Here is a 26,287-nt window from a genome sequence, read left to right on the forward strand (position 1 = left end):
CCGATTGGCCGCCGGCGACCTGGTCTCACTGACAACAAACCGCGGTGGTGGGGGGGTGAGGCGCGCGCGCCGCCGCCGCCGTGGCGGGCGGGCAGGTGGGGGGCGGGGGGGGCGGAGCCGGGGCCGCCGGGCCGGGGCGGCCCAAGATGGCGCGGGGTCGGCGGCGCTCGCCGGCAGCCTCCGCTTGAGACACCGGGGCGGCGGCGGCGGCGGTGGTCGTGAAGGGCGGGGGGGGTGTTGATGTGCCGGTGCCCCCGGCCGCGGCGGGCCCCTGCGCGATGGAGGGCGGCGAGCTGAGCGCGGAGAACATGGAGAGCCTGACCGAGCTGGGCGACGAGCTCACCCTGGGCGACATCGACGGTGGGCGCTGGGGAAAGGGGAAGGGGGCTGGGGGGGAAGGCGGCTTCTCGCGTGGGCTCCCCCACGCGGGGTGGGGGGAGCTGTCACCCCTCCCCGCGTGGGGCTGCTTGTGGGGGGGGGGGGGGGTAGGGTCCGTGAGTGGGGGGGTTCTTGGGTGTCGCTGCGTGGGGTGTCGTGTCGTCGGCCCCGCCCCCCCCCCCCCCCCCCACGAGTGGGAGCTCAGGGTGGCCGTACCGGCGTGGGCCCGCTGCGATGGGTGAGCTTCCCACGCGCTCAGGGCTCTTAACGCCCGTGGGGGGTGAGCGGGGAATCCCCCCGCCCCGGGTGGGTAAAGGCGGGGTTGCGGGGCGCGTCCCGCCGGGCAGCGCTCACCCGGCGAGCGGCCACGCGTGTCTCCCGCCGGCCAGCCCCGCCCGGGGAGCGCTTCTGAGCGGCTTCCATGGGCCTGACCCACGCCGGGGGGCGTCGAGGCAGTTACCGCAAGAAACCGCGGGGGGGGTGCGGGGGTCCGAGCCCCCGCAGCCGCCCAACCCTTCCTCCCACGCGTGGCCGCTGCCGGCGCGGGGGAGGGTGGGAGGGAGCAATCACCTCGCCCTTCCCCTCCCGCCTCGGACCCACGGGGCAGACGGCGCTGCCCGGGGTTCCCCTCGTGTTTTCTCGTGGCTGTTTTAAAGTCGGCGATAAAGGATTGCCGGAGCCGTGCCGGCACTCGTGTCTGTGGGAGGAGCCCCCGCCTCCTCGCCCTCTTCCACCGAAACAGGTGTCACTGCTTAAATTCCCCCTTTTTTATTTTTGTTACCCCCCCCCCCCACACCATGTCATCCTAAAACTTGACCCCGTCGACGCCAGAGCTCAGGCCCACGAGAAAAATCCCTGTTTTCCACCGAAGGGCAGCAAAACCAGGCCGGCCCCCGCGCGCGGCGCCTTGTTGAGCGTTTCTTTCCCCAAAAGAAAACCCATTAAAAATATAATTTCGCGATGAGCTCTGCCGCAGGTTGGGGATGGGGCTCGGTTCCCCCCCCCCCGGGCTGTAATCCCAAACACAGCTCAGCTTTGGAGGGGGAGGGTGGTGCTTAAAGCATCCTTGTTCAGCAGTTAGGAGATAAAAATTAAGCTACTGCTTTTAAGTTTCTGATTGCGATTGATTTGCAGTGTAGCGAGGGGTGTAATTTATCCCTCTTTTTTTGTTTGTTTGTTTCTTTATCACATGTAAAAGAGCAATATACCTCATGAGAACCTAAGGGCCCTATTTATCGCTCATAAAGTTGCTGATGCGAATCGAAGGTGGTGTTTGCTCGTGTTTAAGCACCAGTTAATGACTTCTCGGGCTCCACACAGAAACGGAGATGAATTCCATTGGAGTTGGAGCCGACTCTGTACCGCGGTGTGCCCGGAGAGGTGTGATTCAGAGCGATGGGTAACTTTGGAGAAAGAGCTTCTCCTTCCTCCCTGGCTCCTGGGTGGATTTTCCTGGGGTGGGGGAGGTACATGACAATCCTGCTTTTTCTGTGCCCTGATGTGGATTTATGCCAGGGTTTGAAGTTCTGCACGGGTTTTGATTTGGTTTTTAAGTCTCCTTAGCGGTGGGTCTCGGCGTTCCTCTCCTGTTCCGGCTGAGGAACCCTCACCACCTCCCTCATGGCTTTTGGTTTTCCGTGCCGGAGGATGCGCTGGCTGCTCTGCGATGTCGGATGGGGTGTGAGGCTGGTCCAGGGATCCTGATGCAGAGCCAAAAGCTTCTGGCTCTGCCTCCTGTCCCGGCACGAGCTCCTCAGCAGGCCACCGGCACCTCGCTGCTGGTAGGATGATGCCGGAGAGCGAGGTCCAAGTTAGTCACGGGTGCAAAGCGTGTCTGGGTTCGTGGTATCGGTGTTGTTTCTGTCAAGGTTGGGATCTCGGCCGCTTTGTGTTTGTCAAAGCAGCCGGTGTGCGGGCTCTGGGCCACCGCTTGGGAGAGGCGGCTAAAGCCCGGCCCCTGCCTTTCTGCCAGGTGTTCGGACGCCAGGCTGATAGGAGCAGCAGAAGTCCTCGGTGGGCTCAGTTTCGTAACACCTTGTTGATGTTTTTTAGCCTTGGGCTGGTCCGGGATGGTTTTCTGCAGGGACATCTTGCCCCGCATTAGGGGCTGAGGCCTCTTTGGCACCCAGGGTGCAGGTGGTCCGTCCACCATGAGTTTGTCACCGAGAGCTGTCCTCTGACAACCCCCGAGCTTTGTGTCAGTCCGTGTAGGTGCTCACTCTGTTCTCTCTGTAGGCACAAGTGTTTTAAAAGGCAGAGATTTGGATTTTGGATGTTGCTGTTTCTCCTGCGTTTTATTTTTCTTGTCTTGCTACTAGGACAACTCTTGGGCTTTTTAAAAGAGGTGGGTTTGTTCTAATTCTTTAGACTTTTTGCGCTTAGTCAAAGTTGACTCTGTGCTAAAGATGTGATTTAACTACAAGAGTAGGTTTTTTTTTTAATAAGATAATAAATCTGCTGTGTCGAACACAATGTTCTTTAAAACACAGTACTTGAAATTTGGCTCTTAAACTGGAATTTTCCCTTCCAGAGCTAGTCTCGTCCAATTTACGTTTATTCCCCACTCGTGTTAGTGAAACAGCAGTGCTGTGAAATGAAGAGCCTCAGAAGTTCGTAGTTGGGATTATCAAGTTTATGGTGTTGGGGGTTATTTGGGATGGTCTTAGCTGCCGTCGCTCGGAGGGTGAAAAGCTGCTTAATATCCATCCAGATGTTGTGCAGAAGTGTTAATCTTTAAACATCCCTCCTTGCTCCGGTAGTGTTTTGTGAAAGTTTACTGAGGTGTTACATTTAAAAAAAAAATAAAAATATTTCATTCATCTAATTAGAAGCAGACAAAGGTCTGGTCCCGGAGGCCGCGGCTCGGTGCTGGGGGAACCTCACGTCCCCACTTAGCGTGGGGTTGTACATAGGTCAGGAGGACCCACATCTCCTCCCTCTTAAAAACTCGAGTTTTTAAGAGGGAGGAGATGTGGGTCCTCCTGACCTCGAGTTTTTAACAGCAATGGTCACGGTCAGCGCTTAAATGCATGTAAAGGGTGTGGAAAGATTCCTGTCGGAGGAGGAGTAGTATCGCAGAAATAACATAGAAATATGGTGAAAGAGTTGTGAAGGGAGCAACAAGCCTGGAGGATGATCCCTTCGCTCCGTCTCAGGAGCGTCAGACAAATTAATTGGATGGTGTGTGGGTGGCATTTTGGAGAAGCAGATTAATAGCCCTTTCATTGCTGGGGCATTTTCCACAGAAACATTTCGTGAAAAGTTTGCTTCTTTGAACCCCCTTCACAAACCGCAGCAGCAGCGTCCTAAGGGTTTGTGGATGAGAGAGCTCCTGGTGTAAGGAGCCCTTTGCTATGTTTTCCCTAGAAATCAGAAATCTATTTTCTACTTTCTAAACCCAAATGTATTCATTCTAAAGCCTCCATTATGTTTGTGGGTCTGCTCCCTTTTTCTCCCTGCTTCCAGGAAAAAAAATCCCAAACCCAACCAAACCCCAGAAACTTTCAGAAAACCATGGAAGAGCCAGTGTAGCGTTGGGCGGGTTCTGGGCTGGGGAGGGATGTCTGACTCCTCCTGCCACTGCCTACACACCCACTGGGGGAAGCGTGCAGGTAGTTTAAGGTGCATAATTGGATTAAACTGGATTAGATGGAGGGAAGAGGAAGCTTTGCTTGTGAACAATGATCTCTTGGTCGTGAAATTTTCTTCCTCCGTGGGGGAGAGCTATAGCACTGCGGTAGGAGCCTCTTGATGTGGGCTGATAAAATCTTGGAGAAGGTGGGATGGAGAGAAACTGCTGTGCAGTGATTGCAGGCAGGGGATAAATAGGCAAAAAAAAAACCATCAACAAAAAGTTATTCTGGCGGTTTCAGCATATACATGTATTTCTCCTGCTACAGTTCTATAAAGCGTTGTTTCCTTTAGTGTTTTTTCCCCAATTTTCAGTACACTTGAAAGTAAAACAAAGTTAAGATGAATTCTTATCCCGTTTCTTTATTTTTGCAGATACTCGGTGGGGCAGGAGGGATAGGGGGCTTGAAAGCACCCTAAAAGTTGGGTGCGTTAGTGCTGGAATTGCGGAGGTGCGTGGTTTCTTCCTTCTGCGAGGATTAGATTGGAGCAGTGATGGAATGAGAGTCTAATTTTAAATGTGTTGGAGATGGCTTTAAGTTCTAGTCTTGGATCTTGTGGTCTGGGAAGGTGTTGTAGGAGAGTCCTGCCTTTCCCGTTGAACAGCAGCGGCAGTGCCCAGCTGCTGGCCACCTCTTGGTTTTTCTCTAGAGGTAGTAGGTTGGTGTGATGTGGTCTCTGGAGGTTTTGAAGGACGCAGAGCTCACACACCATCATTTGACTCTTGACTAAGAGTCAAATGGTCTTTGTGAAGTGGTGGGTGACAAAGTGTATGGGCAATAAAATAGCACTGAACGCCTTCTCTTCTGTTTTACAGAGATGCTGCAGTTTGTCAGTAACCAGGCAGGGGACTTCCCAGATCTCTTTTCGGATCACTTGTGTGGCACCTTCCAGGGCAACAGCAGCAGTGGCGGCAGCGGTGGGACCCTGGAGCCGCAGTTGCAGCGGTCGTACAGCCAGGTGCAGCTCCAGCCCTTCCCACCGCCCTCCGCCTCCCCCCAGCTCCAGAGCCTGCCGGTCAAAGCGGCACAGGCAACACCTCCAGCCCCTCCACGGTCGGCCCCTCTCCTTCAGCCCCGGCCCCCGCTCCAGCCTCAGCTCCAGCAGCAGGCCGTGATGATCACCCCGACGTTCAGCTCTGCTCCCCAGACCAGGATTATCCAGCAGCCGGTGATCTACCAGAACGCGGCCACGAGTTTCCAAGGTAGAGGTCGTGTGGTCCTGGTGAACTCGTAATAAACAGTGTCAGTGTTCAAACTCCAAAAGTATCCGCAGCCACCGCAAGCCTGATGTTCCTTTTCTTGCGGTACTGGGCTGTGGGGCATCCCTTCTCCTCCCTACGTGGCTTTGGAATTCGGAGAGCGTGAGAAACTGTCATAAATGAGATCTTAAGTCTTCATGTGACCTCTTGCGATAGTTGTCGTCTTGCTGCTCTCCTGTTACGGCCTTCTCCCCTGTGGCTCTTGGGAGGCTTGAGAAAAGTACGTCTTGAAAAATGGTTGTCAGCAGCCCTGTCCTCCCACTGATGGGTGCAGTGGGCAGATCCAGTCCTGAGGCTCCGGTCTGTCCCACGTGGCAGTCCGGAATGAAGGCACATTTTAATTACCCAGCTCTTGAGTGCAGTACTTGCCCTGAGCTGAGACGCTTATAGGTATATTTAGTGATGGCCGGATCTTCCTTTGTGAATGCCAGTTGTCTTGATCCTCTCCAGTAGGTGTTGATTCTTTACACGATAAATCGGATCCTAGGATCCAAGATCAGCAAGGGTGGGCAAGTGCTGATTGGATGTGCTGCGTAATGTCACTGCAGTCGCGAGTCCCGTGCTATCACACCAGAGGTCTTTGACTTTATCTTCTCTTAGCTGATCCTCTGTGCCTCCTGGAAAGCTGCTATTCTAGGTGCAGCATCCTCTTGCAGGAGGCACCAAAGAAGCTGGAAGCTTCCCAATGTGTGGGATGTGTTAGATGAACGCTGCCTACCGAGAAGCTCTGGGAAGAAGGGGAGTGAAGCCAGGAGCGTTTACAGGCTCTGGAATGGAGAACCTGTGTCTCTGCGCGATTCCTGACATCTCTTCTGCTTTTCAGTTCTGCAGCCTCAAGTCCAGAGCCTGGTGACGTCCTCCCAGGTTCAGCCGGTTACCATCCAGCAGCAAGTGCAGACTGTGCAAGCCCAGCGAGTGCTGACGCAGGCTGCCAACGGCACCATCCAGACCTTAACGCCAGCCACGGTCCAGACGGTCGCAGCACCGCAGGTCCAGCAAGTTCCAGTAAGTAAAAAGGCGGAGTGACACAGGGATCCAGCAGAAGAAGAAATAGCTTTTTGTGGATCTGGTCTGCTGGCTTGCCAGGGAAAAGGTGGTGAAGGTTGTAGGGCTGGCGGTCCTGGCTGGGATTGCTTTTGCACAAATGTTTTAATGCGCGAGAGGTATTTCTGGCCAGCCTGTGTCCCAGAAGCATTTTGCTTCATTCACGTCATGCGTGAGAGCCCCTGTTGTGAGCTGTGATGTGCCTTCAGGTAGTGGGCAAGGTTCAGAAACTGTTTTCACTAGAACACCTGCGTAACTAAACTTGATCTGAAATATTTTCGTAACTCGGTGCTGCCAAACCGAATTGGAAACCTTACTTGAACAAGCTTTCTTTGACTTTTGCCTACGTCTTTACAAGTCCACCACCTCTACCATGTCTTATAAGGGCCGGCTGATACTGGAATGTTTTCTTCCAATTCTTCTGCTGCAGTTTCTTTGACCTTTTTGCTCCTACGCTGTTATGTGGTACTTGTTTTAAAGCACACACAAGAGTGAAAAAGTCTTGTCTTTGTATTAGATAAAAACATTTACGGCTAGGGGACTCCCTCAATATGACAAAGATGCTCTGGTTCAGTTGTACTGTGACATTTATAGTGTTCTCTGAGAGTCAACGACGTATTTAAAAAAAAAAAAATAAAAATAGGAGCAAGCTGTGTTGTGGCGAAATAACTTACAGTTGGTTTTGATCTGCTTGATATTCGTGGCGCAGATCCTTTCAGTGAAACTGGAGGAGGGGAAGGATCCTACAGGTATTTGCCAAAGCAGGCTGTCCTAGGCATGTTAGACTCTGAGTACTCAACCAGTTAATGTAGAGAGCTAATTATAGGTGTAACTGGAGAGGGGAAGGGAGCTTTTCCATCAGCTCTTTTGTATTTTTACATACTTGTTTACTTCTGGTGACTGATTTGAAAACCAATGTCCCGGTGGTTCCTCTGCTCCCCTCCTTCCCTCCAGCACTGTTCAGACTGTCTCGTGGTCGGAGATTGCATCAGGGGCTGACAAAAGCCGTCCAGGTGACGTAGGGTGCAAGGTGAAAGAAATACTCGCCCTTCTCTTTTCCCATCCACTGAGATGTAAAGTTACAACTCCGTCATCGCTTACCTCTGGCTGCTGAGATCAGCAGAGCAACACGTGCCTACTCTCCCCTTCACCTGTGACCGTTTTCAACCTAGGTTCTGGTCCAGCCTCAGATCATAAAAACGGACTCCCTTGTCTTGACAACCCTGAAGGCGGACGGTAATCCCGTTATGGCCGCAGTGCAGAACCCGGCGCTGACAGCACTCACGGCTCCCATTCAGACCACGGCTCTGCAGGTACCGTATGGGTGTTCTCCTTCCGTCCTTCTCCTCACTGACGTCCTTTCCTCTTAACGCCAGGAAGAGACTTGGGCTTTAGTAGCCTGCAGTGGTGCAAACGGGAGGGGTTTTGCGTGCTGCTCTAGACATGTCCAGAGTGAGTAATACCCTCTTTCTGCCAAGGCTAAACACACAGATTGTACTTTTTTGGCAGCCTCCCATGGCCAGTAAGCAAAGACCAAGGGCACATTTCTGTTTACCTTTTTTCTGGCATTACAAGGAATATGATCTAAAAATTCCATCCAGTTTTTGACCGCTGGAAGGTACTTGAAACTGAAAGCTAACTCACTCTGGATACCTGTGGAACTTTCTTTTCCCCCTCAGTAGTGTCTAATAGCAGTATGTCGAATGTGAAAACTAATTAAGCTACTTTTCAGAGGGCATTTGCAATGAGGATTCAGTAAAATCATTGGAGATGGCAGTTGTGCTTCATGGCCTCCGCTTCTTATCAGCTTGGAGAAACTTCTGCCCCGAAAGACGCATTTATTATGATCTTATACATACTGAGCAGATAGCTCTGTTCAAGTATTTACTGGGGAAGAGATAAATTTACAAGTCTGGACTTAAGTTTTGACTTAGCGTGGTAGGCTTCTTATGTACTAATTAGCAGCCGGGCTAAAATCTTCAATTAACCTGCTTGCTTTTAGGTGACACTTTTACACAAAGGCTCATGTGATTGTGTCTGAGACACAATCTGTGGAGCATTTTGAACACATTGAAATTTGGTGGAAATTAGCCAAGGAAAGGTGTAGGACTTAAATTCCCTTGTTTGTCAAGTTCCAGCTTGAGATGAAACTAAATTAATTTCTAATATCCCAATTAGAAGACTATTTCAGAGTTGAAATTGGTCTTGAAGTTGCTCATGGCTAGTTTATTCCCATTTATGTTAGCCTGTCTTTTGACAGAAATAATTCTTCCTCTCCATAACCGCTTCCCTGATCCTTGGTGTATTTTCGAGGACGTGCGTACCCTTCTCAGTCTTGTTTTGCTGGGTTAAGCAGCCTAAACTTTCTTTACTCCAGCTGGCCTAGAAGCCCCTCTGTGCAACTGTTCTGGTGGGATTCATCATCTTTCATCGCAGAGTACATAGTGCTTTAGTTTGGTATAGATGGTCTGTCCTACATCTAAATGCCCAAGTTTGAGCTTTTCATGCCAGTGTTTATCACTCATTGCCGTAGTTCCTCATCTTAAGGCATTTTTATAGCTTAAGGATCCTTTTTTTTCCCCCATTTAATCAAATTCAAATCAACTGCATCACTCAAGCCAAGGCTTGTTTTTCCATAGCTGGGTCCTTTCTAACATTGCCATTAACAGCTTGGAAGTATCATTGCTTGTTGCTGATTTGATGACTTTATTTGTGCGTAGAAAAGGTGGATTTGGACACTTGGGTGTGTTAGAACTGTAGGAGCGAGAAAGAGCCTTGGTCTGTTTCTCTGTTTAGTGGATGAACAGAGCGTGGTATTGGTGGAAGAGTGTTGATGCTCTTGGAGAACAAGAGATCTTCTTACTCCACAGTGACCAGTGTGGGAGGCAGAGTGGCAAATTTTTTTCTGTGCTGCTGTACCAATGCTCGTGTCAGCTAAGGAAAATGGGGGAGGAAACTGGCATATCTCTTATTTTCTGAGCTGTACTAACTTTTCCTGATTATTCTTTTGTTTACTCCTTCTTCACTGACCATCATAAACCTTCTATAAACTGATTCCTCGTGACACTTGTTGTGCATTGTCATTGTAGACCCTCGTTGGGAGCAATGGGACCATTTTGACCACAATGCCGGTGATGGTGGGGCAAGAAAAGGTGCCCATCAAACAAGTTCCTGGGGGCGTCAAGCAACCAGACCCACCTAAAGAAGGAGAGAGGAGAACAACTCACAACATCATTGAAAAGCGTTACCGGTCATCCATAAATGACAAGATCATCGAGCTGAAGGACCTTGTCATGGGGACAGATGCCAAGGTAAAGATGTGGAATAAGAGCAAATCTAGTGTCTTCAGGTGCTCAGTGCTGTACCAAAGGAAGCAGTTGGGTACATGTGACTGTTAACAGTACGCGCACGTGTATTGGGATAAGACTGTGGAGAAACACTTGAGCGATGGAAAGCTAGATAACTGTATTCAGGAAAGGTCACCTGTAAAATTATTGTTTTACTGTACTAGTGGTACTGTTTCTTGAAAATAAGCTATACCTCATGCGTTTGTTCTTATGTTAGTTCTAACTTAAATAGGCCCTTCAGGTAGAATATCCAAGTGGATGCTTTGATAACTCTGCCAAACCGGAGCTTGCTTGATTTATGTTTCCTTTTCTGTGTGACTGCAGTAGGGATGAGAATTTACAGAGCTTTCCAGTTTTTCCTTCGAATATGAGTTGTAAAAACTCCTGCTCGCTCAAACTTTAGAAAATTTCTCGCACTGTGGGGTGCACCACGTCTTCAGGGTTCTCCTATTCACTTTGCCTCGTGCTGGCAGAGCAGGGAGAGTAGTGTTCTTCATACCCTGAGTGGTCTCAGTACAAATACCTGCACTAGTGAAGTCACCTTCTATTGCTGGGTGGAACTGGAAGCTTACATTTTAAAAGTGTTGGTAATGTGCTTCGTAGTTCTGTGGGCTTGTGTTTGTAAGCTCTGCTGGAAGCAAATGTTTTCATGGGGGTGGCCAAGGGACTGAGGCACAGAGAGAACCACTTATCTCAGAATTAAACAGTGAACGATGGTTAACAAACAGCAGCTTGTTCCATCCCGGAAGAGAGCCACTTCATTTCAAAACTACGGTACTTGCAACGGGCTATTTGTGTCTGAAACCTAGATGTGAACTCTATTGTAATTTGGATGTTAATCTGTTTCCATTGTACTATTTTTACAAGGTCTTTGAGAGACCTCAGTCCTTGTGTGTCTTTCGAAGTCTGATACCTATTAGTTTCTTTGCAGCTGCTGAGTGGTTCTTTACACCGTTTTCTTTATATCTACGTGTGATACAAAGGGGTGTGCTATTCCTGGAAGCAGGAGTGACTCTTTGACGCTTCATATAAACTGCTTTCCGTATGTCTTGATTCCTTGCAGATGCACAAGTCTGGAGTCCTGAGAAAAGCCATTGATTACATTAAATACCTCCAGCAGGCCAACCACAAGCTGAGGCAGGAGAACATGGTTCTGAAGCTGGCTAACCAAAAAAACAGTAAGTTGTGGAGGCTGTGCAGCTGGGGGGAGGCAGTCAGCATGAATGTAGGGCGCCTCTTGCAGTTTCTTATCCTTGACAGAGGTAGATGACATGCACGTTGCATCAATAGTGGCCAGTGTTACTCCAGGTGACAGAGCCAGTCGGAGTGACGCTGCCAGGATGCAGGATCAAGAAACATGTACATAATGCACTCTGATTTTTGCAGAGCTGTTGAAGGGCATTGACCTGAGCAGTCTGGTTGACAACGACGTGGATCTGAAGATAGATGACTTCAACCAGAACGTGCTGCTGATGTCTCCTCCAGCCTCTGACTCAGGATCCCAGGCTGGCTTCTCTCCCTATTCCATTGATTCAGAGCCAGGAAGCCCACTCCTTGATGATGCAAAGGTATTTGTGACTTCAGCTGTGAAATTCAAGGCATCTACTTCAGGGATACATCAGGGCCAGAATTTAAATTCTCCTAATTCTCAAGAGTGGAACCAGCAGACATCTGGCAAGCAGATCTGTAGGGGTCAGAGATCCTTTGTGAGGATGAGGAAGGCACATGGGTGTGGTTTATCTTTTCTTACATGATTGAGACGACTTTCTGAGCTGTATTGTCTGAGCCATACCTCAGCTACTACAAGAACTGTACTTAGCCTTCAGCCCCTGTACAGTCTCTGTGGATTTACAGTGCCTGTTCATGACCCAAAGAGCCTGTGGCTTTTCAGGGATATATATCTCCAGTGAATAAAGCAGGAGAACTTGAAAACGGATCATGACATCAGCTGTGGTTAATGAGACTGTAAGTAACCACAGTAAAAGAAAGGTGTTAGCTATCTTCGGCTGATGTGTTTGTTTTGTGGATATCGCAGAAGTAGTGGGTCTTCCAGGACATCCTCAAAAGAGTGAGGGCAGTAAAGGTTAATCCTAGCCTAAACCAGGGATCCGGTTAATGATAATTGAAATGACTGGGAGCAGAAGGAAGGTGAAGGCACTCAAATACTTCAGCCTTATCTTACTAAGCTAGGGAGAGCTTTACTGGAGTCTTAAAAGCAAATTTTAAAATGTGTTCTGTTTCTCCTTCTTCCCTACCCCTCTCTTGGAATAAGCATTTTTGGTTCTAAAGAATGGTAAGCAGGTTTTGTTCTCCTCTTACTTTTCTCTTCACTGGTATTCCTTTGAAGGTTAAAGATGAGCCTGACTCTCCTCCTGTGGCCCTTGGCATGGTGGATCGCTCTCGAATACTCCTCTGTGCTCTCACATTCCTTTGCCTTTCCTTCAATCCTCTGACATCCCTCCTGAATGCCCGAGGAACCTCGGAGTCTGACAGCCTGGTGCACCATGGCTCTGGCAGGAACGTGCTGACCATTGAGTCAGGTAACGAACTAGAATAGTTTGTCCCACAGAAAGGGGACAGGCTTACATGGTCTCCCTAAAGACCATCTCCATCTATCATGGCTGTAGGTCACGAGTTGGACTGTCAGTGTGATCTAGTAGGATGGTTTTGTGTGTTCAGGGAGTTGTACGACCTTTGTTTAATGGTTGGGGAGGGGTGGTAACCGCAGGGCTGGGTGTGGGAGGAGGGCCAGCCCCGAGTGCTTTGACACAGCTCCAGTTTACATCCACATCCAGCATTCTTCTTGAGCAAAACCAGCCTTTGCTCAGCCTGGTGAGGGAAGAGTGAACACCTGTTTGTAGCCCAGCAGCCTGGGCTCTCAGGATGGACCCTTGAAAAGTAGTTCAGAGTAAAGGGTCCTCCTGTCCTCACTGATCTTTGAGGCATGTTCACTTTATTACTGTTTTTAAGGTAACTGGCTGATTTTTTTTTTTAAAACTTTATTAATAAAGTAATAGGTGAAGAATTACTTCAGATAACACAGTTGCTATATAGTCTCGCAACTGGCTCGTTCAATATGCTTATTCCATTATATTCATAGTTTAGAGTACAGTAGCGCAGGGCAGGGGGTTCTGTAGGCATGCTGTCATTTCCCTGACCGGTAAATATGCTGCCTCGGTGTTGCTTTGTAAACTTAATCAAGACAGGAAAAATGACACTGAGATATTGAATACCCATGGGCATATCAAGTAGTTTTCCAAGAGTGCTTTGTATTCTGATTTTTCTAAGAGCTGACTCAGTTTTTATAAGTCAGTCTTGCAAAAATAACTATTTTTATTTGGTTGGGAATGTTGTGGCTTGGAGTCCAGATGAAGAAATGTTGATACAGGTGTTTCCTGATTAAAATGCAGTCTTTGCAAAAGTTGCTACCACGTGTGGCAGCTCTAGCAAGACATCGTTCTGGGTCTGCGCTCATCCTGTTGCGGGGCTTTCAGAATCCGTATTAACTTTTAACTTTCCTTCTGGGGCGCCCGTTGCAGATGCAGGTGGTTGGTTTGGCTGGATGATGCCCACGCTGATCCTGTGGCTCGTGAACGGAGTGATTGTGCTGAGTGTGTTCATAAAGCTCCTTGTGCACGGAGAGCCGGTGACCCGGCTGCACTCCAGGTCATCAGTCACCTTCTGGAGGCATCGCAAGCAAGCGGACCTGGATTTGGCACGGGTAAAGCTGACTTGTTGTTTTGCATCAAATACTTCTCTTCTTATTCTGCGTAAATGTGGCCTAGTGAGGCAGTGGCCCGGCACTTGCAAGAGCGTGGCATTCCTCAAGTGGATTATCCTGTCTGGTTTCAGAGAAGCTGATGCTAGGTTGTCTTGAGCAGATTGCCGTCTTCCCTCAGCCTGAATTAGCCAGGCGTGGACGTCAGCACTGGAAGAGGCTCCGAACTTATGTCCTTGTTCCTTGCTGCTGCATCTTGTAGCAATCTGTCGGCAAGGTCTTGGGTTTTGTCCAGAATCTGGCCTCTGCTGTGTCTGTTTGTCTGCTGTCCTCCAGCCTCTTGGAAGTCTTCTCCGTTGTTGAGGCAACGTTTGGCTTTTGATATGGGGACCCTGAAATTTCCATGTGGGTTGAGAAGGCAGGAAGCCCCCTTTGCGTAGCGTTCATATGTGTCGCGGGCAGTGCAGGGTCAGAGCCATGGGTGGAAGGAGATGTGTAGGGCCAGATTTGAAGCTAGTGTAAATTGCCTTTGTCTTTACCGGGACTATGTTGATTTCACTCAGCTAGAGGTCTTGTCCCAGCTTGCCCCAGCTTGCCCATGTGTTTGTCTTGCTCCCAATGCCAAGGAGGTCCCAAAGCATCTCTGTGATGGTGCTTTTTGTTCTTGAACCTTTTGCCATGTTATTTGCAGGGGGATTTTGCCGCAGCTGCGTCAAACCTGCAGACTTGCCTGTCGGTACTCGGCCGAGCGTTGCCAGCTTCTCGCCTGGACTTGGCCTGCAGCCTGTCCTGGAACGTGATCCGCTATAGCCTGCAGAAGCTGGCGCTGGTGCGGTGGCTGCTGAAGAGGACTTCTCATCAGTGGCGGGCAAGGGAGGCCACCGCAGGCTTCGAGGACGAGGCCAAGACCAGCGCTCGGGATGCGGCTCTAGCGTATCACAAGCTCCATCAGCTCCACATAACAGGTAGGAGCAGAGGTGGCAGATCTGCTGTCCTCGTTTTGCCACACGGGGAGGCTCAGAGCTGATCCTGGGGGATACAGGGAGAGCACTACAGCCTCCCTCTTCTGGAAGGGCTGCTGCTGGCAAATTTCAGGAGCCACTTACTAAAACACAACAGGTTCATGCAATAAGAGAGCTCTGTAAGAACAGCTGAAACAACAGCAGCGTCTCGAGTTGCGTGTTCCTGAATCTGCAGGGGTGGCTGAGCAGTTCCCGAGCAGCAGTTGATTGAGTCCGGTCACTTTTTGCTGCTGTTAAGGGCTTGTTTCATCCCTTTCATTTGGGAACGTGATGTGGAAGCAGGGGCTGGGGTTAATTGCTAGAAGAATTTAAATTTCCGAAGCTGTGTAGAGCGCAGATTGCCAGTTGGTGTTGATATGCTTTGAAAACCTGGGTGTGTGCACATGTACTAAGGAAGTGCTTGAATGTTCCTTGCGAATGCTTGTTTTTGCCACTTCCTTGGCAAACCAATTTGCAATGTTAATAGGTTCCGAGCACATCAGAAATCCAAGCTAAACTTCCTTCTGCCTAATCATGCTGTGTGAATTGCAGCCATGCCACCAGGGATAAGTACTTGTCCTTAATATTATCTGTGTAGGTACAAGTGTGGATTGCAGAAGAGTTCAGTTTTAAGACAGTGATTAATATAGTGAGACAAAACTTGCTGATGATTTTATCCTAACGGGTTTGGCCATACAGGGCTTTCCCACTGAGATGAAGCTGTGAGTGCCAACCATGGTATCTGTGGAAGGAAGACTCGGTTATGGTTGTTCTGTTGCCTGAATACCAAGTAGGCATATGATGTTGTAAACTTCTCATGTCAACAGGCTGTTGTTGTCTCTTTAGGGTAGTGGCCCTGGAAATCACAGTAGTATTTAGTAGCTGGTAACTACTGCATTAAAAGTTAACCCTTTTCCTTTCCCTCCTGGTGCAGGTAAACTTCCCTCCAGCTCAGCTTACTCGGGCTTGCACATGGCCCTGTGTGCTGTGAATCTGGCTGAGTGCGCAGAAGAGAAGATCCCACCCAGCACAATGGCAGAAATCCACCTGACGGCTGCGGTTGGCTTGAAAACCCGCTGTGGAGGCAAGCTTGGCTTCCTAGCGGTGAGTTGTCTCCTCTCCCGTCACACCTGCAAGCAGAACTCTAGGAAGGTCTGCAAGCTGGCGTTGCCGTAGCTCAGGGCCTCTGCTAGCACTACAATTAGTGTGGCCTGCAATTACGATATGAGCTGTAATTACGGTGTGACCTTTGTCTTCAGTGGTGTGTCTCTCTCCCTGGATGCTGTTCTCAATCTTAGCCTCTCCTTTCCCCAGAGCTACTTTCTGAGCCAGGCTCAAAGCCTGTGCAGCTCGGAGCGGAGTGCCATCCCTGACTCGCTGCGTTGGCTCTGCCACCCCCTGGGACAGAAGTTTTTTGTGGAGCGAAGCTGGACGGTGAAGTCTGCTGCGAAGGAGAGCCTGTACTGCACCCAAAGGAACCCTGGTGAGAGCCGCTTGCGTCCCGCTTGAAGCACCTGGCAGTCTCTCCACCTCTGGGACAAAAGCGGGTGTCTTGTTTGAGAGCTTGCCCTTGTACCTTCGCCCTGCTTGTGGTCTTGATGGGTGAGAGGGGCTATGGAGCTGGGAGATGTCTCCTCAGCCTGCAGGAGCTGGCTCTCTTCCCTTTGGATACTGTGCTGTCATCCCGCTTGTGTCTTTATATGCTGGAACACAACCTGGACGTGGCCCTGAATGTCTGGGGGGTGACTTGGGGGGTGGTCGAGGTTTATCCTCTGCAGAGCTGTGTCATCACTGTTTTGCTGAGTGGCTGGAGTGCCAGAGGGATGTTTGGCCAAGGGCTGCAGCTTTATAAATAGATTAAAGGGTTATAAAAGGCCCTGAAAACTTAGTCTTTAGAAATCTTTGCATTAATTCCTTGAGAATTTCCCTCTACTGCTCTTCCTCGTGCTCCTACATTTTGATTCTTCTTTTTGGTTGTATTGGGAGGTGGCTATCACTGTATGCAAGTGAAATGGTTTGGGTTTGTTGTTTTGTTTTTTTTTTTCCTTCCTCTGTAGCGGATCCTATCGCACAAGTTCATCAGGCGTTTTGTGAGAACCTGCTAGAGCGAGCGGTGGATTCACTCGTGAAGCCTCAGACTAGGAAAGAGATAGTGGGACAAGAGGAGGAGGAGCCATGGTAAGTGTACGTGCTAAGCTGGGGACTGCTCGCCCCAGCTGCGGGCTCTGAGGCAGAGCTCGAAACTGTTGGCTGAGACAAATTGAGTGGTTAGTCCTTGTTAAGGACTCGAGAAGACAACGTTAAGTCTGACCGTGGCAGCTCATTAGATGGGTGAGCTCTTCCTCTTCGTATGAAGCTCTGAAGTCAAAGGTGAAACTCTGACTGTTGACGGGCGTGGGTAAGGATTTCTGGTTGATTCCTGGACTGGATGGATGGTGCGTTCTCTGCTGACAAAGTTTAATGTTCAGGAACAGTAAAATTAGTGTGCACCTGCCACTTCTATGGACCAGAACCTACATCTACGGCTCTAAGAGCGTGAAGGTCTGGCATGTCGGAGAGTGACCTCACTGGCTCGCTACCTTATGCATGAGAGCATTTTCCTAACTGAAGTGAAAGCAGTGATTTGCCAGCAGTGAAAAAGCCAACTGATGTGTGGCAAGAGGGGGAGAGATGATGTTGGCCGAAATTCTCGTTGGCCTCCAAGCTCTGTGATCAAATGAAAGGGGCCGGTAGGTGGGAGTTGGAGCAGCTTTTTCTACTGAACTGCATCCAGCTCTTTCCTGGACTCCACAGGAAGCGGAGCCCCAGCCTTTGCCAGCAATTCTGTGCTGTTTCTAGCTGATCTCCAGACCAGCTGGTGCCAGGCAAATGCTATATAAATACATGGGAAGCTCTGTAGGGATCCCATCCTAAAAAAAGTGTGGCTAAAAGCCTCAAATGGGAAGATAACCCAGTTTACCTACCTATATAGGGAAAACAGTACGTGTTTAGCTTTATTTTCAATCTCACCTCTGTTTCCTAGCATCGTTGCAGAGGATGAGCAGCAGTTCAGGCTAATTGCTGGCACAATACAAATGCTTGTGATCAGAGGCTGCTGTTGATGATGAGAGAAGGTGGCAGGATTTGTGTCAGTGAGGTGGGAGTCCCTTCTCCTGGTGGGAAGGACTAGCTTTAGTAATACAGCAAGCCTTCCCCTGCCCCCAGGGCGCACGGATCTTCCTCTGTAGCGTGCCCCAGGAGGTTAGATCATTGTTGCCTGTGTTGCTTTCTCTGACCAATGCTATTAACGCGTTGTCACTTGTATTCATATATATTTGTATATATGCAAATAGTTGCTCACTGTAGTAGTAGTTCCGCCTCTTTTGGAGGCAGTGATTGAAAGGAGCCTGTAGTCAATTTGTAAGATATGTCATGTCCAGCACCTCTGTAGTTGAGGTGATGAGACTCCCAGGGTTGACTCTGGTTCCGTGCTGGTCTCCTTGCGTGGGGAGATGTGAGGCTGCTCCTCCTTGAGCCTCTGCACAGTTCTGCTCTCAGGGAGGTCTCTTCGGTCTGGCAGTGTTGTGTTACTTGTAGAGCTTGAACTTTCTCCTGGCTTAATTGGGTCAACATTGTTTAAAAATGCCTTGTAACTGATGAGAAATGCCTTTAGGCTTTGGTATCTCCTGTTTGACAGCATAGCGAAGGTCTGTCTACCTTGTTTCTTGTTTCAGCGAGTTCTCCGGTGCCATGGAGTACCTGAAATTGCTCAACTCTTTCTTGGACTCAATGGGAAGCGGAGCCCCACCCTTTGCCAGCAGTTCTGTGCTCAAGTCCGCTCTGGGTAAGTCTGGTAGAACCGAAGCTCCCCCAGCTGCAGGAACTACTGCTGATATGTGTTCCCCCTCTCCCCACCACCTCTCAAACCCCAGACAAGGGGAAACGCAGTCCTTGGGGTGAGACTTGATTGCTCAGCAGCAGCGTGCCACAATGTGGTGTGGTGGCCTCAGACTGGAAGAGGGTGGCTGGGAAGGCTCGTAAATTCGTCTGTGTGTCATAATGCTGGGGGCCGAGGTGGGACCGCTGTTATTTGTATTGTTGGGCACGTTCCAAACTGAACTCCGTGCCCTCGCCTGAGAGCTTGCTCCTGGCCATGCGAAGCGAGAGGAAGGGTGTAGTGTATAAACCAGTGTAGTAGTGTTGCAGCTGAGGTACAGGAAGGTTTTTTTCCACTTAATTACCTATTGGACCAAATACGGGTTGACCTCACTTTCACAGCAGCTGTCATGCGTATTCCTCAGTCTCCAGAGACCTGCAACCCCTGCTGTAGACGAGCTCTGGGCATCTATTGGGAGGTGCTTTGTTTGGTCCCTTGGTGTATATTTAGTGGGATAACGAGAGCTGTAGAATCCCTCTGAGCCGTGCACTCATCTGGGGTTGGCTGGTAGCAGGCTGCTGCAGTATTTTTCTTGCTTGGTGTTGGTACAGACAGCACCTGGCAGCTCACTAAGATGCTGCTGGAGCTGTAGACACAGGCTAACTACGCTGTACCTGAAATGTGTAGAGCAAACATAAAAGGGAAACTAGAGACTTCTTTTTCAAGGGATTATTTTTTTTATATATAAAGGGAAGTCTGTATTTGTGTTAATATTGTCATGAAATCTAAAAACATCTCAGAGTAGCAGAGCCTATGTCCTTTGGCCCTAGATAAGCTTTGGGAAGGTCTTGAAGGGATGTTAAATAATGGAGGAAGTGCTCCAGGGAACCTGGTGTTTTATTTACTAGTTTGATGGTGACTGGTGCCAAGGCACGGTATGTACAAATAGAGTTGTTTCTTTGGGGTGGTGAGTGGAGCTCCTTGTCAGGAAGGAAATGAAGAGATTTCTAGACAAGTAGACGGGGTAAGTTCTTGTTGACAAGATACAAACTCGGCACCCAAAACTCTGCAGTCAGATGCAGGGTGTTGGCAAGTTCCTTTGTGTTCCTGCAGCGTGTTTCAGCATTTACCCAGACAGCTGCATTCCCATGGGGATCAGTTTGGGCCCATTAGCGTTGAGCTTGGCCGAAGGCACTGGCCAAGGGCACGTGACACCTGCCTGCTTCTTCCCCCGGGAAGGAGCTGGGTGTCCTCCCGTGGGTTGCAGCTTGTGATTCTGTTTCACAGGCCCCGACGTGGTGTGCCGGTGGTGGTCAGCAGCGGTGGCTATGGCAATCGGTTGGCTCAGAGGGGACGATGCAGCTGTGAGGTCGCATTTCACAGAAGTGGAGCGCATGCCGAAATCCCTGGAGATGTCAGAGTGCGTAAGCCTCATACGCTCCTCCTAAACAGGAGCAGCTCTTCCCCCAGCCCCTGTCCTGTGGGCTACCCCTGCCTGTGCTCTGCAGTTGCATGCCTTGTGTGTTCTGGGATGCAGCAATGCACCATGCTCAGACATCAATGTGTAGACCGAGGTTTGCAGGCTGATACCAGAACTGTGGACTTGGAAGTGTCAGAATTGCTTCTTTAGGGATGTCTTCTGGCTTTGTTTTAAGTGCACAGCCTCCTGCCTTCCAAAATCAAACAACAGAACTCATGCACTGGTGGAGAGGCTGGTGTTACCATCTTGGTTCTTTTGCATTAAAGCTTCTTAGCCAGTTTCCTTCCATTTCTCTGTGCAGTCTGTGTAGGTGAGGAACAATTTCCATCTTCTTTTCTCTCTAAGAAATTACATCTCTGCTCTTGAAGATGTGAGGGTGGAAGCTGATGCTGGTTGCTGCTTTGAGCTCATCTCCTGGGGCTGCCTTGCGGCAGCATGACATGGTACTGCTTGAAAGCAGCACTTCCTTTGTCTTTCAGGAATGCCCTGGTGAAAGCCACCTTCTACGTGTGTAAAGCCATGCAGGCCTCGCTGTCTGGGAAGGCGGATGGACAGCAGAGCTCCCTGGGTCACTGTGAGAGGGCCAGCGGTCACTTGTGGAACAGCCTCAACATGAGCAGTGGCGTCTCCAGCACCGTTCTCAACAGCGTAAGAGCTATAGGCCCCAGGAGAACGCATGCTCTGTCTTGGTTGTAAAGTTGATCTTGCTGCAGGTGTATCACTTCCCCGTTGTATCTGCATTCTCCGTCCATCCTGTGTCTGGGAGTGGAGGGGAAACTTCCTCCCTTTCCTTGCAAAGGGCATTGACATCTTTCTGCCTCTGCTGTATGAAGGAGCAGAGCTGCAAGTACGATATCGTTTCCCTGGGCATGGTGTCAGATGGCTGAGCTCTCGTGCCTCTTCTGCCAGTAGCTGTCACCCCTTTCTGGTGCTTTGACCACTTTGAATTTGGCCCATGGAAAGCATCCACCTCTGTCCTCCAAATGAAGTTGCTGACACCTGTAAAGCAGGACCTCATTAAGTTGAGTTTTCTCTGTTTTGGGCAGCACTCAACGAGCGTATGAACTCTCTACCATGAAAGTGGGACTGTGCCGTGCTATTCCTGAGTTTGTGCGGGGCTTATCTCTCTTCTTTCCAGGATTACCTAAAGCTGGAGCTTCCCTGCGTAGCATATGGGATGTGGTTCTAGTCCCTTCTGTGGCTCCTGGGTGGCAGCTGTAGTGCATTGTAGTTGCATTGCATGTTGTGGCAGTGACTGTGCAATGTTTCTGCAGTGCAGCACAGAGGCACTCTCCGCTTCGGCAGCGCGGGTGGAATCCCCTGAAGAGCAGCTCGGATGGCGAGTGATGCTAGGGGGCAGCAGCAGATGGGGAAAAGGGATTTGGGCAGCCTCTGTGGGCTGTGTCAAGACTGCCTGGTTGTTTTTTTTCTTTCCCTCTGCAGATAGCAAGGCTGTCTTTGCCGTTTCCCACTAGTTAGTATTGGGCTGGAAAGCCTTTGTGGAGTGCTGGGGCATTGCCGGTGCAGTATCCCATTGGCACGTCTTGTCTGGGGTGGGATCGGCCTTGCGGAGGGGTTGGCTCTCCTGGAGGTGACAGCTGCTCTTTGGGGACAGACTGGCCCTTGTTCCTTAGACTGGACCTCTCGATGCTAGGCACCAGAGGTGCTGCTTGGGCAAAAGGCGAAGTCCTGCTCCCTTCGGTGCATCATGGTGGGGATGGCTTGGCTGGGAGGGCTGGGGAGCCCCTCTGGGTAGGCAGGAGGTGCCATGGCCGCCCTCCTGCGGGCTGTGTCGGCAGCTGTGTAGCAAATGGCCTGTTACTCGCCTGATGGGTTGTGTTAATAAGCGTGTGTGCCCGGGCCCCCTGGCTCTTGCAGATGATCCAGCTGCTGGCCTGTGACTTGCTGCTCTCTCTCCGCACCAGCCTGTGGCAGAAGCAGGCGAACGCCAGCCAGGCCCTGGGTGAGACCTACCACGCCTCGGCCCCCGAGCTGACGGGCTTCCAGCGCGACCTGGGCAGCCTGCGCAAGCTGGCCCATGGCTTCAGACCTGCCTATCGCAAGGTGACAGCTTGACTCCCCCGTCCGCTCCACCTGCAGCTTAGCTACAGCCCTTCCCGGGGCGGGGTGATGGGGAAGCTGCGGCCCTTGGAGAAATGTAGGGTGTGTGTGGGCTGGAGCAGTTTGGACGCTTGGGGTGGGATGGTGTGCCAGCAGCAGCCTCCGTACTTTCTCTTGGTGGGTGATGAGGGAGGTTCCCATGGGAGTCTGGTGCGTGTGGGGAGGTGTCTGCCTTAGTTTCTACCTAGAAAACCATCAGGATGTCTGTATTGCCAAGCATATACTGTGGCAAATATTGTGGCATCCCTTAACATGGCTTCAGATTGGGTTAGTGCCTCCAGGGAGTAGGGAAGGAGGCTTCCTCAGCTGTGTTGGCTCTGTGGGTACCTGGGGGGTTAAATACCTTTTGCACGTATAGAGCATCGGGTGCTTCTCTGGGGGTTTCCCCCCACCCTTCTGTTTAGTCTATCTAGTTTTAAGCCTCTGTAGAGGAAGTGTAGTCTAATACTTGGATAAGAGGGTTGTCCTGATATTGTCCAAAATCTGGGTTTTGAAGTTTGATGCTGTTATCGGAGAGCTGCACCAGCAGGTTGGGGGGAGATGACCACCTAGGCCACAGACCCAGGGTTTGCTCTCCCATTTTCCACCTTGTTCCCTGCTTTCCTTCCTCCCCCTTTCCAGGCCACTCAAAGTTATGTGTGAAAAGCTCTTATTTTTTCCTCTTCATGGTTGCCCTGACCTGCAAATTCCCCAGAGACAGGTGGGAAGATGGGGGAGGAGTGAGGAAGTGGGTCTCCATTGTTGTCGAGATATCAGCGCTCCGCTTGTGAAATGCGGTGGGCTGAGGGATGACGCGAGTTCAGCTGCAGCATCACCCCCGAACCAGCTCGCCTCTCACCTCCCCTTCCTGCCTTCCTTCCCTTCCAGGTCTTCCTCCACGAGGCCACCGTGCGCCTGATGGCAGGTGCCAGCCCTACCCGCACCCACCAGCTGCTGGAGCACAGCCTGAGGCGACGCACGCCCCATAGCAGCAAGCAAGGTCTGGCCTGGGCACTGACCCACTCCCCGTGGGGCTGGGAGGGGGCAGCGCTTGGGCAAGGTTGAGGAGGGGGCATAGCTGCAGCCTTGCAGCATTTTCCCCCGTGTCGGAGGCTCAGGATAACGAGTTCCCACCAGCCTGTAGCTCATGGTGATGCTCCGTGCAAACTGGCTAAAGCGAGCTGCCAGCCCTGGGCTGGAGGTGTCGGCAAACAGGTTGGAAAACGTTTGCCTTCGTGCAGCCGTGCACGCGCAGGGCTCGGCAGGCTGGAGTTCGGGGCAGTCAATGGAAAGGCAGAAGCCAGGAGTCCTTACGGGGTGGGGTGTAAAGAGACATGGTGCTGGCTGTAAAATCCCTTGAGGGGGTTGAAGGCGACGGGCAGATGTGTGTGCTGGCGCTGGGATGAGCCCTAGGAAGTGAAGTGAAATGAAAGGGACCGTCTCCATAGAGGACGGGATTGCCCGTCCCTGCCGGACTCCTGCCCTGCTAAAGCAGCTGCTTGGGGCTCTGCAGGGTGCCCCTCGCTCTTGGCACAGCCTAGGGGACACCACCCAGGGATGCCTGCGCTAACTGGTGCCATTCGAGGGCATGGTGGGGTTTCATCATGCAGGTGATGGCTTCCTCGTGAGCTTTCTCTCTCCTCTTTGCGCCTAGGTGAACTGGACACCCTGCCGGGCCAGAGGGAGCGAGCCACGGCCATACTGTTGGCCTGTCGCCATCTCCCCCTCTCCTTCCTTTCCTCCCCGGGCCAGCGAGCCGTCCTGCTGGCTGAGGCTGCCCGCACCCTGGAGAAAGTGGGGGACAAGCGCTCCTGCAACGACTGCCAGCAGATGATCGTCAAGCTGAGCGGGGGCACGGCCATCGCCGCCTCCTAACGCCAGCCTGGGGCCGCCTTGTGCATAGACAGCCCAGTTGACAGTCAGCCTGGACTTACCTTCTTGAGCTTAAAAAAAAAAAACAAAAAAACAACAAAAAAAAGTGCTAGGTTAGGGTTGTGCCGGTGGGATTACGATGGGGTGGGAAAGGGAGGGAGGGTTTTGATTTTGTTCTCGGTTTTTTTACCTTCCCAAGGCTTAGCTTTATTAGCACCCTTGCTTGTTTTCAGGCGCCGCAGCAGAAATGTCTCTAGTTGTGGTTTCTGCGACTGTGCCTGGGGCTGTTGGGTAGCGCTGCCCGGACCCAGACCCCCCGTCCCTGCTGGTGGGGAGGAACCCACAAGCCCAAGGCATAGAGAAATGGCACATTCCGTGCCTGTCCTCAGGGGCATCTTGTTCCCTTCCCAAACACCTCTGCAGAAAGGAAACCTCTGGGGAGGGCAGGGGATCTGCTCAAGCCTTGCCCCATGGCGCTGCTGGGGTGTGGGGCCATTCCTGCGAGAGAGGGGGAAGGCACCAGCTTCCCTGGAGCTGCGTGTCAGGAAACTGAAGCCCCCTAGACCCAACTTACAGAGGTGCTCTGGGAGTATCACTTGGGCCCAGTACTGCCCAGCAAATTTCTCTACGGTTTTTATACAGGTTTTTTATAGGAGTGTTTGTGGCTTTACAAATATGTAGGGAACGATGCAGCAGATTTCCCTTCCCTCCCCACTTCATGCATCTCCTTGCTGTGATCAGAGCTGCCTCCAGTTTTTGGCAGGGGGCTGAGGTTGGGGCAGCCTACAACATGCAGAGCCTCGTAGAAGGCTTGGAGAGTCCCTGGTCATCTGGGGCCAGGTGGCAGCAGAGGTGGACCTGCAGCACCCTGCGTTCTGTGTGAAGGGTGAATGCTTCTCTGGTGCCTTTTTGTTGATGCAGAAACAATTTTTAGAAACAAGTTTTTTATTTTACTCGAGTCCCAGTCCCAGAACTTGTCTTCAGGTGTTTCACCTTCCCTTCTCCATCTGCTCAACATCTCCTGAGCTCCTGCAGGGACTGGGAGGCGCTGGCTCAGGGTGTGAGTCTCCCGGCTCTGTTACCATGGCTATTCAGAGCAGTTTGATTTGCAGGTGTTGAATCGGCTGTGACTTTCCAAGAGGGGGGAGGCGGATCGGGGACAGGGAGGGAACGGTTTGCCCTCTTTCTCTCTGCCTTTCCTGTTGCATCCCTCCAAAGAAGTGCAAAGCAGTTGCCCTCTCAGAGGTGCAAACGTGGAAATGAGCCTTTGGCAGGCAGGCATCAGTCTTTCTCCCTGTGTGTACCTGGTGTGTGCTCCGTGTCAGCAGCTAGAAGCACTTTGGATATGGGCAGCAGCCGAATCCTATCCTGTCAGAGTTGGACGCGTACAGCCTGATGCCTCCTGCAAAATCAGAACTCAAGTCTGTTTTGCAAGAAGCTTCTGCTACATGTGTCCAGCTTTTGCAGAGGGGCGTGAGAGCTTGAGCTCCTTCCAAAATGAGGGGGGGAGAAAAACATGGAGGCTTGTTGTCTCACTGTGCACAGGGTCTTTTGGCACCTGGGAAGGGGGATTTCATGTCCTGCAGGAATTGAACGCAAGTAATGCTAGCCCTAGAGTTGCCTGGCTTCAACAATCTGGAAACTGGGACCAGGAGAAACCTGTGCCCCAGTAAATCCTGTTCACAGTCACCCTTTGCCATAGCCGCAAAGAAAAGTTCAGGGACCAGAAGACGCTTCCCTCCTCCTCTCGCTTTATTTGGGGAAGAGCTGGTGGATCCCCAGTGCCGAGGGCCAGCAGCCTGTGCAATTGGAGGGGAGCTCATCCTTTGAGGGGGAGAGGTTGCTCTCGCCTGTCTTCGATCAGTGTAGGGGATGCTCTGGTTTGGGTGGTGGCAGCCACTTCTGCTTTGAGCAGGTATCCTAAGTGTGCAGAACAGCTCTTGGGTTCGGGTGGGTTTTGATTGCCCGTCCCCAGTTCCCTAGCTTATCCGTGATCCGATTTTGGGGGTTAGATCACAGCCTCCTACTTTATCTCCTCTTAAGCAGCTTTTGCACTGACTTCCTGGTCGTGGGTTTTTTCCTAAAATACAGAAACTCCTTACCTGTGGCAACCTCCCAGTTATTTCGCATTTCCACAGCTCGGGAGTCCGATGCGTGAAGAGTTTTATGCTTTAGTAAATAGAGGAAGCGAGACTTTTGGGGAACGGAGATGCTGAGGCTTCACTTTGTCACTAAGGGTGGACTGAGTCCTGGGGGCTGGGCCGCAGGGAGGACCGGCTGGGCTGGGGGGGTGGAGGCTGCTGGGCTGAAAGCCTGATGGCTAATGGTGTGATCCATGGAGGGTCCCAGCACTGCTGGTACTTTGCTCCCCTCCAGGGCAAGGGATTTTTGCCCTGGTTTTTTTCTACACTGTTCATAAATTTGCTGCCCATCTGTCCCTACAACTTTTTTTATATGTGTGTGTATATACTGTGACTTGTTTTGTTTTGTTTGTGGGTGGGAGGAAATTGTTTTATGGATTATGTGAAGAAAGTCTATTTATCCACATGGAGTTTGGAGTAGGGATGCTTTGTGAAACGAGGTGCAACTGGTGGTGGGGA

General features: G+C 51.1%; 1 protein-coding gene across 1 annotated transcript; it reads left to right on the plus strand.

The window, feature by feature from the left end:
- The first annotated feature begins 123 nt into the window (after positions 1–123).
- SREBF2 (sterol regulatory element binding transcription factor 2) lies at positions 124–25,794 on the plus strand. The gene is made up of 19 exons (XM_063322548.1): positions 124–360; positions 4,826–5,212; positions 6,093–6,274; positions 7,486–7,626; positions 9,403–9,624; positions 10,724–10,838; positions 11,047–11,228; positions 12,008–12,200; positions 13,200–13,381; positions 14,070–14,343; positions 15,314–15,483; positions 15,694–15,862; positions 16,437–16,557; positions 18,093–18,202; positions 19,523–19,655; positions 20,195–20,363; positions 21,594–21,779; positions 22,704–22,815; positions 23,470–25,794. The coding sequence occupies exons 1-19, from the start codon at positions 279–281 to the stop codon at positions 23,688–23,690; spliced, it is 3,351 nt and encodes a 1,116-aa protein (XP_063178618.1). The 5' UTR covers positions 124–278; the 3' UTR covers positions 23,691–25,794.
- Positions 25,795–26,287: the final 493 nt, after the last annotated feature.

Source organism: Chroicocephalus ridibundus, chromosome 1 (assembly GCF_963924245.1).
Source record: "Chroicocephalus ridibundus chromosome 1, bChrRid1.1, whole genome shotgun sequence".
Classification (NCBI taxonomy): Eukaryota; Metazoa; Chordata; class Aves; order Charadriiformes; family Laridae; genus Chroicocephalus; species Chroicocephalus ridibundus.

Coding starts and splice junctions, on each gene's coding strand:
- SREBF2 (XM_063322548.1), top strand. CDS start 279: ATGGAGGGCGGCGAGCTGAGCGCGGAGAACATGGAGAGCCTGACCGAG. Junction 14,344..15,313: donor CCATCAGCTCCACATAACAG/GTAGGAGCAGAG, acceptor CTCCTGGTGCAG/GTAAACTTCCCTCCAGCTCA. Junction 18,203..19,522: donor TGTGCTCAAGTCCGCTCTGG/GTAAGTCTGGTA, acceptor TCTGTTTCACAG/GCCCCGACGTGGTGTGCCGG.